Genomic DNA, 10,875 nt, shown 5'->3' with positions numbered 1-10,875 from the left:
GGAATGTGATGTTTGAAGTACAACAAATTTCTAAGCCCCTAATGATACACACAAAATATTTTGTTACTTATTCAACTGGATCGTAACCTCAACTGGACTTACATGACAGCTTTACCCCACAAAGAAACAAAAATACCTGGGATGGTGGTGATTTGACTTTTTGCTGATTTTCAGTTGCGTTTCCACGAGGCATAGTGGTGAGAACCCGCTGAATTTTTACCGGACTTCCAGGGGCACGGTCAATCCTATCTCGTCCTTTGATCGGCTCTTTCGATTCCGCTTTCACGCCTTCTGTAGGTTCCTTTTCTGGCGGAACGGCTTTCTTCATCTCTTCCGTGGAATTTTCCTTTAAAACTGTCGATGGTAAATCTGTCTGAGGTGAACCATCTGCATAACGATCTTCATCTTCAAATGACACGAATGTGTCAGCATCATCGTCATCACCTCTAAATGCACCAGATGCGTCAAAAGATCCATTTTTGTCCTTGGAAGTATCGACCGCCCTTGAAATAAAATAAAATTGGGTACTTGTCAATTAGCTGGTACACACGCGAGAAGTCAAGTTTGGTTAATGCTAATGAAATAAAATAAAATATGAAAATATAATAGTTTAGAAACAAATTTGGGCTATATATTTGCACAAAAGGGGGGTGGGGGTGAAGCATAGCATATACTAAATACGTAATCTATCCCAGGTACCTTCCCCCCCCCCAAACCCCAAAAAACAATAATTTAAATAATGTAAACGCAATGACAAACCACGCTTTGCGATCCAATTCTCTATTGACTGATACCCGTTTGACTAGTTTCCTTTAGCATCTATCTTACGTGTGTACCAGCTAATTGACAAGTACCTAAAATTGCAATATAGATAGCCTTTCATAGGCACGGGGCGGGGCCAACAATTCTTAAAATAAGTTGTATAAAATTACCATATATGAACTATTTTGGCAGGTAATTTTGAAGCATGTTTTAAAAGAGAACAAATACTTCTTATCTGAATCCGATAACTCTGGTGAAGTAAGCATTTTAAAAAGAATAAATTAATAAATGTATCCTAAATTCGTGACAACACGGTTAAAATTTTCCCACGTAAATAGTTGAATACACTGCTAACCCCCTATCTTCTTACTTATAAGAGACACCATCATGATCATAAATGCTAGAAAATATGGTCCAGATGTCACTATGGTTCAGATATTTACAACATACTACTTAATTATGTGAAGGATTCTAAAAGTTTTCCTGCTTTCAACTAACAAGCGAAAGGAATCCCTTGTATCTCGGAATCACCTTTAATGAAACCGTAATTTTCTTAGTTTATTGTTTGATATACATTCATTCGTATAAATGTGTTTAACTATTTCTAGACAATTAAAATGAAAAGCATCTAGCATTTCTTTAGCCATATTGCACATCTAACATGGCTTAACAACAAGCATATTGGGTATATTTAGACCATAATGCCCAATGAATTAAAATCAAGTGACAAAAAGTTAAGAGCCATGTCTAATTAGAGAAAGTGCCAAGACACCTGTCTTGGCACTTTCTCTTAGTCTGAGCGAGAGGCAAAGCTGGCATAAGCCTTTTTTCAGAATCATAGGCAGCGCAATAGCGCTGCCTAAGTAAAGAAAAATGTTGGCACAATGTATTATTTTTTTTTCTTGGTCTTAGACCAGGGCACTTCGTATCGAAGGAGTTGTCGTAGGAACTTCGAAAAGGGCTCATTCGATTAGAAATCGGAGTGGCTAGTGCCCTTTTTAATAGTTGAAAGTGAATGGAGGGCAACTAGCCCCCCCCCCCACGCCCATCATCCCCCCAAACACATCCAAACAAAATTTTGAGATAGCCATTTCGTTCAGCGTAGTTGATTTCCAGATAGAAAATATGTTTTTGAGGAAGTCACTCCCCTCCAACCCTCAGGGCAAGGGTTTTAAGTTATGCTCTGGGGGTATATAAGAACGATGTTGGCACAATGTAATATATATTATTTTTTTTTCCTTTAGACCAGGGCACTTCGCATCGAAGAAGTTGTTGTAGAAACTTCGAAAAGGGCTCATTCAATTGGAAATTGGAGTGGATTGTGCCCTTTTTAATAGTCGAAAGTGATTGAAGGGCAAATAACCCCCCTCTCGCGCCCACCATTTCCCCAAACACATCCAATCAAAATTTTGAGATATCCATTTTGTTCAACGTAGTCGAAAGTTCAGGAAATTAGGCCTTTTAGGATAATAACCCCATCAGAGCAAAGTGCAAGGGTTGTAAATTATACCCTGGGGGTATATAAGGTTTATATAGAAACTTGTTATAGAAATTTCAAAAAGGGCTCATTTGATTAGAAATTGAAATTGCTCTTTTTAATAGTCGAAAGTGGGTGGAGAGTAATTAACCCCCTCTCACGCCCACCATTTCCCCAAACACATTAAATCAAAGTTTAGAGATAGCCATTTTGTTAAAAGTACTTGAAATTTCTAGAAATTATTTATTTCTATATAACACCCCAGGGCAAAGGTTGTAAGTTATGCCCTGGGGGCATAAAAGGTTTTTATACATAGAGCTGTCGTAAAAACTTCAAAAAGGGCTCATTCAATTGGAAATTGAGAGGGATAGTGCCCTTTTTAATAGTTGAAAGTGATTGGAGTGTAACTAACCCCCCTCTCACGCCCACAATTCCCCCAAACACATCCAATCAAAATTTTCAGATAGCCATTTTGTTCATCGTTGCCGAAAGTTCTGGAAATAAGGTATTTGAGGATGACAACCCCCCCCCCCCCGCAGCCCTCAGGGCAAGGGTTGTATGTTATGCCCTGGGGCATATAAGGTTTTCATTGAAAGCGTTGTCGTAGAAACTTCAAAAGGGCTCATTTGATTGGAAATTAAAAGGGCCAGTGCCTTTTTTAATAATTGAAAGTGACTGGAGAGCGACTAACACCCCTTTCACGCCATTTTTCAAGACACTTCCAATCAAAATTTTGAGACAGCCATTTTCTTTAACGTAGTTGAAAATTTTGAAAATTAGGTCTTAGAGGATGACAACCACCCTCACAGCCCTTAGGGTAAGGGTTGTAATTTATGCCCTAGGAGCATATAAGGTGTTTATAGAAAGCGTTGTCGTAGAAACTCAAAAAGGGCTCATTCGATTGGAAATCAAGAGGCCTAGTGCCCTTTTTAATAGTCAAAAGTGATTGGAAGACTTGACATTTTTTTTTTAGTAAAGTTCGATGTGTATATAATGTATTATTTTTTGTTGTTGTTGTTGTTTAGACCTGGGCACTTTGTATCGAAGGAGTTGTCGTAGGAACTCCGAAAAGGGCTCATTCGATTGAAAATAGAAAGGGCTGATGCCCTTTTTAACAGTCAAAAGTGATGGGAGGGAAACTAATCTCCCTCCCACGCCCACCCTCCCATTTACCTTTATGTTTAAAAACTAAATGTATCCTTAAAATTAAATCAAAATGCACTGTGTTAATGCTAATTCCCAAAAAGGTATCTCACCAGTATTCCAAGAACGACTGAGGGTATTATGTTCAAACTTCCGGGCCTACTTCTGCTCTTAAAATTTAACCAAATCAAAATAGCGTAAGTGTATCCCAGCTATCAAAGAAAGTAAACAGATTTTTTTGCGAATGGTATCAAGTTTTCCATTTCAGGTCAGCTAGAGGAGATATGAAACTAAATTAAACAGTACTATTTGTGTCCAGATTTTTAAAAGGGTGTATGTTGTTAACAATTACTGAAATTATTTCTCCAGCATACAAATAGCAGGCCAAACTATAAATTCTTAAAAAAACGTAAAGATTTAAAGTATTATTTTCTTTTTCCCTGAAAAGACTATGTCAATATAAAACGAACAGATATTAATTAAAAAAACTGTTTCCACAAAATAAGTTTTTCAAAGAAAAGTAAAGAACTCCATTAAACAAAAAAAGAGCAAAAATAAAATGAAATAATCTACCAAGCGTGAAACTACAACAAATCAGCATCGATAAATAAATGAAACCCAAAACGAAACCAACTTTACTGAAAAAATACAAATGAATGTGCATTGTCAGTTTAATATACATATACTGACATTTATTACTTAAAATGTTAATATAATCTGACTTATTAAAGTTATAAAAGTAAAAACATTTACATTTTTTTCAGTAAAGTGCAAATTATGTTCTGGGCTTGGGAAGGCATAGGGGTTTTGAGCCCAACTTATGCTAATTTCTGCTCGTTTTGAGTTTGACTTGGTTATTTATTGTAATTTCTGCCTGTTTTGGGTTTCATTTATTTATTAATGCTGGTGTGTGGTAGTTTCACGCTTGGTAGAATATTTGATTTTATTTTTGCTCATTTTTTGTTTAATGGAGTTCTTTACTTTTCTTTGAAAAACTTATTTTGTGGAAAAAGTTTTTTTTTTAATTAATTGTATAAAAATGATGAGATTTCGCATGTTACATTTCCTGCTCCAATTCTTCCTGCTTTGAAGTCAAGGGGAAAGAAATTCTTTTTATTTCGGAATTAATTTTAACTGATTTTGATTAATTTCGATTTCGTTACTGCCACAACGTACTACTTAATTATACGAAGAATTTTTACAAGTCTTCCTGCTTTCAAGTAACAGGCAAAGAAATTATTTTTATTTCGGAATTAATTTTGATTTCGTTACTACCACAACATACTGCCTAATTATATGAAGTATTCTCTTAGTCTTCCTGCTTTCAAGTCACGGGCAAACAAATCCTTTTATATCAGAATTATTTGAAAAAAACTACGTTTTCTAAAGAGTTAAAGAGGCTGAGTTACTAGGTCGAACCTTAAAACGTACAGGGATTAGGAGGCACAGTTGGGGGCTGCCGCCCCCAAGCCCCCGCTTTCGCAGCCTTTAAATAAAAAAAAAGTTTTTTCAACTGAAAGTAAGGAGCGACATTAAATCTTACAACGAACAGAAATGATTCCGTATATGCACGGGGCTGAGCCCTCCTCACCGCCACGCTCTTTACGCTAAAGTTTGACTTTCTCACAACTCTTTTTTTTAAACAATAAAAACTTTAGCGTAAAGAGCGAGACGTTAAGGAGGGCACAACCCCTTTCATATACGGAATAATTTCTGTTCGTTCTAAGATTTAATGTCGCTCCTTACTTTCAGTTTAAAAAACTTTTTTTTTTATTTAAAGTATCATCCGAACCTTCCAGATTTCAAGTTACGAAAAAAAACAAAAAAACTCTAGGTCTCTATTGAAGTGATTGTTCTCCAACTTTTGTCTAGCATCTGAGTTGTTTTGTATGATTGATTACTGTCAATGGATACCATGGCCAGCCCTTTCAAGCTTAATTTTTTTTCTGACAGGGGAAATATGTCTGTTACCCTTTTTTTTTTTTAAATAAATGTATCACTAGCCCTATCCATCATTCTTCGAATTTTTTTTATTAATTTATATCTATATCTGTAAATTTTAAAAATATATTAAAGCTCGATCAAGATAATAATTTGATTTAACTAATGATCTAAGTTATAATTTACAAGCAGCGACACAAATTAACCAAAATAACAGTTAAAAAACAGAGTAGAATGGACAAAAAAGGAAATTCACGGTAAGTTTTAGTTGAAAGCCACTGGAGGCAGTCGCGTAAGAGGCGGAGTGGGCTTTAACCCCGTGTTCCTTTCCAAAAGAGAAGGATTAAGAAATTCATACGATATGTCTTCTGATTTCTATATTTTCTGTATAATCCGGCCTTTTTGTAATTTCCTGGAACCATTAATAAATTAGTAACTCGAATGTAAACGACTACCTGAGCCTAATTTAAGCAATATTTCAAGTTACACTGTTCTCCTAATGGTTCACGGTAAATGAACTGGTGCTTTGAAATGAAATTAAGAGCGATGTTTAAGCTTAAAACAAAGCAATATCCATACGTAAATCAAGGGCTACCCCCTTTCTCAGCTTTCATCTCTCTGCACTTAAGTCTGACTGGTGCTTTCGAGAAAGCATTAAGAATGAGAAATTAAAAAACAGTTAATAATCACCAATATTTTACTTGAAATTTGCTCCTGTCGTGTCTAACACTAGACAGATTCCTCTCCTATTTCGTTAGTTTAACATTAAAACTATAGTGACAAAATATTTAATTTTAATTTATTAATTAACAGCTTTAATTCTAATTGAAAGCATGCTTTAATCAAGAGCATGGAATTTTCTCATGTAAAGATTCCTTTGACACTATGGCAGTATAATGGATTGATGCTCCACTTGGCAACACGGGCACATGGATTGATCCCTGCTAACGCAAGGTTGGACGACAGGGTTGCTGCCCCCCCCCCCCAAGTGAAAAGTCGATCCTACACTCTCTGTGTCTTCAATGCCTCTGGAGGAACTGTATTCTTATATCCTATCCAAGATCCCTTTGTGTTTGTATTGCTTCAAAAGCGAAATGCGCAATAAAAGTGTAAATTTTTCGTAGTTCTTCTATTTAATTTTTCAATAATATAAGACAAGTAATCGCAATCTTGATTCGGACAGATCCTTGCCTCAAAGGTAATCTACGGGCGAGCGAATTAGATGAAGGTCTCCAGAAAATTGCTTGAAATTCGTTTTGAGACCACACTGGCTACACGTAACGCACGATAAAACACCGAAGAAACATATTTTTTTTTTGCACAGTGACGGCTTGGCGGAGGTCGTAGATTTAACTGTCTGCTTTGTCTTTTCGTTGTGTTCACCGGCTGAAAATCACTTTCGTTTGGTTTTATATTTTTCCTAATTATTTTATTTTTTTCTTCTTTGTTCTATCACAAAAGAATTGTCTACATTACACAAAATAATCTAGCATAATAAAAGCAAAATAAACACGAATAAAAAAAGGCGTTAATATTTAGTAAATATTTTATTGGATTTTCCGTCATATATTTCATTTCCGTCTATATACATGTAAGAATTAGATGAAATCTGACCCTAACTGAATAAAAAGTACTCACTCTATAAACATGATAGTCTTAAGTAACATGACGTTGTCTGGTTCGTACTTCCTACATAACTTATTATGCATTTTTAAAACTTCCAAAAACTTTTTTTTACATATGTCAAACTTAACCAATACCTGACAACAGTGAAACTTCCAATAACTTTTTTTTTACATATGTCTAACTTAACCATTACCTGACAACATCAAAATTAATTATTACCAGACAACAGTGGGCTGAAGATTTTACAGCTGAGAAGCACTCCTGTCGTATTTAAAATTATACTTTGGACATGAATTTTGCTACTATAATGATATTGTCGCGTGAAATGACCCAAACACACCCTTGTTCAAAAAGAAACAAATATTGCGAATCGCCATGAGTCTTTTTCATCACATGCACTAAAAATGAATTTCAGAGTGGCCCCGACTATTTCTCCGCCTGGTGATGCTAGTGTCGCCATAGTCTCCCTATTTAACGTCTTTTACGATTTATTTATCATTTACCTACCATTACTCACAAACCCCTTGAAAAAAAGAAAAAATCATGAAGAAACACAGCAGTCAATATTCTTTAATATATAGTACCAAAAAAACTAGTATATATAAAAACATCCAACCAATATTAATAATAATAATAATAAAAAGGAAAACCCATTCCACGGTGTCTTCCCCATAACAGGACAATTTCCCCGGCGAGACTCCTCTATGTAACTGTGTTTCATAACTTCCGTAAGTCCAGGCACATTTCAGAAACATACTTTTATGGAATTGGTTCAGTTCTCGCGTCAATAAAATAAAGCTAGTACTACTTACCATTCAGGTATATCAGAAGCATCTCCCCAGGTTTTACTAGGATAGCTTTTTCTTCCATAAGCTCCGCCTGGTCTAGGGTCCTCCTCGTCTACATCCTCTTGATGGTGCTGACGACCTCGACCACGATCTCCTCCATAAAATGTGCGTCGTTCGCGAAAGCCATCGTCACTATCACCGCCACGATAATTGCCACGATTGCTTTCACGCCAACCGCTACCACCCCGGACTAAAGTAGAAAAAATTAAATCTATTTTGATCGAATATTAATATAAATTCGTTTATGTAAATTTAAGCTAAGTTTATGCCTTATAGTTTTACGATCTTGGGTACATTTTTGCAATATTCAGTATCCCCATTTCCCACTAAATAGTGACAGCATATTTGGAAAAAGTAAGGTTAATATTTTTTTTGTCGAAAACAGTATATTTCTGAAACAAATTTGTTTTTAAGAAAAAAAGCCTATTCTACAAATTTTCATTTTAGATTGCGTTTCGAGAAGAAGACAAAATTCTAGAAGCAAAATTAAATTTTCCGCTGAAGAAATTCTCTTTAATTTCATTGAACATCTTTCTGAATTCAATTTTAAAGCCATTACATCCTTACCTGTGTCTTCTTGAACATCACCCTTAATTTCAATGTCAAACTAAATCTGCGACAAGGTCTGTCATCTTCACCCTGCTTCGAGATCAACACGAATTTTCTTTCTCTGATTTCAAAACAAATACATGATATAAAAAGTATAAAAAAGTATTTAACTTTAGGCTGAACTGTAGGGTTCTATGTTGGTTTAACGTTAAAGCTTTCTGAAGAGGGGATGCTGTACAAGAAAAACAGCATTCCAAATCGATGTATATACCTATGAAAAGGGCAAACTTTTTCTTTCAATTCCTCAATTGCCAACCCTTAAAAGTGACCATGTTATAATTCTCCCATATTTCTTCAGAAAAAGCAACAAGAGAGCAGCCTTTCTTTCCCCCCATCCGGAAAGAAAGGTTCCCAGCTCACCCCCTTCCCCCCAGCAACTGTCTAGAAACTATTGTTTAGAGCAGTCATGGTGCTTTGCTTGCGCTAGTGGATCTTGTGGTCGTGATCTGGGAGATCCACTTCACTCTTCTTCTCTTCAAATTTTCTCAACTTGCGACAAGCCTAATAACACCGGCCTGAAGAAGAGGACAAAGATTAAGGAATACCCGTTATCTAAATTTTCACTACCAAATTTTTTCTACGCTAACGCTGAAAGTCTCAACCCAGATAAGGTAGTTGAAATAGAAACCCTAGCACGCATCCTTTAGTCAACTGTACTGGTGGTAACAGAAGTCCACCGCCAAAACATCGATCTTCTGAATATCAATTGTTTTAATAAATATTTTAAGCTTAGACCAGATGACGACCCCCAGGGAAAAAGAGGCGGTGGCGTTGAAATATATACCCATGAAGGTAGCTACAAGTGTTATTGATGTTCCATGTCTTGAATCCCGTGACTAAATAATGTGGCTAAGAATCCAACCTAAAAGACTTCCAAGGAGAATCAATGATTTGACTGTGTGCGCTTTCTATGCCTGGCCAGCCCTACGAACAGAAGAAAAGGTTTCTTGAAAAGCTCCACCTGAGTGCCGACTACGTTTCAGGTAAGTGGCCCGGATGTGCGATGTTAGTTTTCGGTGATAGTAATAAGCTGAAACTGTAAAATTTCTACAGGGCGTTTGAGTTAAGTAATACTGTAAATTTCACAACTACAAAAGGAGGAACATCACTTGACATAATCGCTACAAATATGACCAAATATTACAAAAGTCCCACAAGCTTAGTCATTGCCATGTATATTGATACACAACTGCACCAAAAAAAAAAAAAAAAAAAAAAAAAAAAAAATAAAACTCGAAATAACATAAACAGATACAAATTTATAAGCAACTGAACAAATAGAATTAAGTAAAAAATAATTCAGGAAGTTTCCTCTTATTCCCGTTTCACTCCCACAATTAACCAAAAAAACTGCGCATTTTAGTTCGTGCTATTTTCCAAAAGTTCATTGATCTGGGAGACCCACTTCACTCTTCTTCTCTTCAAATTTTCTCAACTTGCCACAAGCCTAATAACACCGGCCTGAAGAAGAGGACAAAGATTAAGGAATACCCGTTATCTAAATTTTCACTACCAAATTTTTTCTACGCTAACGCTGAAAGTCTCAACCCGGATAAGGTAGTTGAAATAGAAACCCTAGCACGCATCCTTTAGTCAACTGTACTGGTGGTAACAGAAGTTCACCGCCAAAACATCGATCTTCTGAATATCAATTGTTTTAATAAATGTTTTTAGCTTAGACCAGATGACCATCCCCAGGGAAAAAGAGGCGGTGGTGTTTGAATCTATGCCCATGAAGGGAGACCCACTTCATGACCCACAGCCCCTGGGTGGCAGTTATCATTTCTCACTTGAGCTAAATCCGTCGAACAGCGTGAAAATAACGTACACGACGAAAGAGACCAGCCGACCAATCACTGATACTAGTTTGTTCGAGTTTGGGAACTGGGTAACTAAAAAAAATTGGATAGATGTATTGAATGCCAGCACTGCCGATTCAAAAGCAGAAATTCTTTAAAATACTCTACTAGAAAAATTTCACAGTTACTTCCCCGAGAGAAAAATCAAGTCCTTCTCCGCCGACCGTCCATACATTTCGAGGGATGTTTAAAAGCTGATAGCTGAGAAACGAAGATTTTTCAAAGAAGGGAAACGCCAGCAACCTATTCTTTTGAAGAACAAAATGACACGCCAGGCGGAAAAAGACTACTATCAAGGTAAAGTAAATGATTTGTTCCAATCCAAACCCCAACAGTGGTGTAAAGAAGTTAAAAAGCTCGTAGGAAATGAAACTATGTGTGTCGATTTCAACTTGGATAATACAGATACCGAATTGGCCAACCAACTTAACACCCACCTGGCTAGTATTGTACAAACCGTACTTCCTTGCGCCCAGATGAGATACCACAACTACCTCCAGACTATCAAGACTTCCCAACAATAACAGCCGAAATTGTGACCAATAAACTTAGAATGCTAAAACGAACAAGCGTCACGCCAATTGATATCCCAATCCAAATCACAAAAGCA

General features: G+C 36.3%; 1 protein-coding gene across 2 annotated transcripts in view; it reads right to left on the bottom strand.

The window, feature by feature from the left end:
• Gyf (GIGYF family protein Gyf) overlaps nucleotides 1-10,875 on the bottom strand; it is a 99,947-nt gene that overhangs the window by 55,788 nt on the left and 33,284 nt on the right. For both annotated transcript variants that reach the window (XM_089093684.1, XM_089093685.1), the window contains exons 6-7: nucleotides 7,762-7,987; nucleotides 137-503 (exon numbers count right to left, since the gene is read on the bottom strand). In XM_089093684.1, the coding sequence (XP_088949810.1) occupies nucleotides 137-503; nucleotides 7,762-7,987 (593 nt within the window). The remainder of the gene's footprint in view (nucleotides 1-136; nucleotides 504-7,761; nucleotides 7,988-10,875) is intronic.

Source organism: Artemia sp. Qi Xiang Cuo, chromosome 8, assembly GCF_049724085.1.
Source record: "Artemia sp. Qi Xiang Cuo chromosome 8, ASM4972408v1, whole genome shotgun sequence".
NCBI classification, from domain to species: domain Eukaryota; kingdom Metazoa; phylum Arthropoda; class Branchiopoda; order Anostraca; family Artemiidae; genus Artemia; species Artemia sp. Qi Xiang Cuo.
The sequence above is the reverse complement of the archived record's forward strand: the minus strand, read 5'-3'. Positions and strand labels throughout refer to the sequence as shown.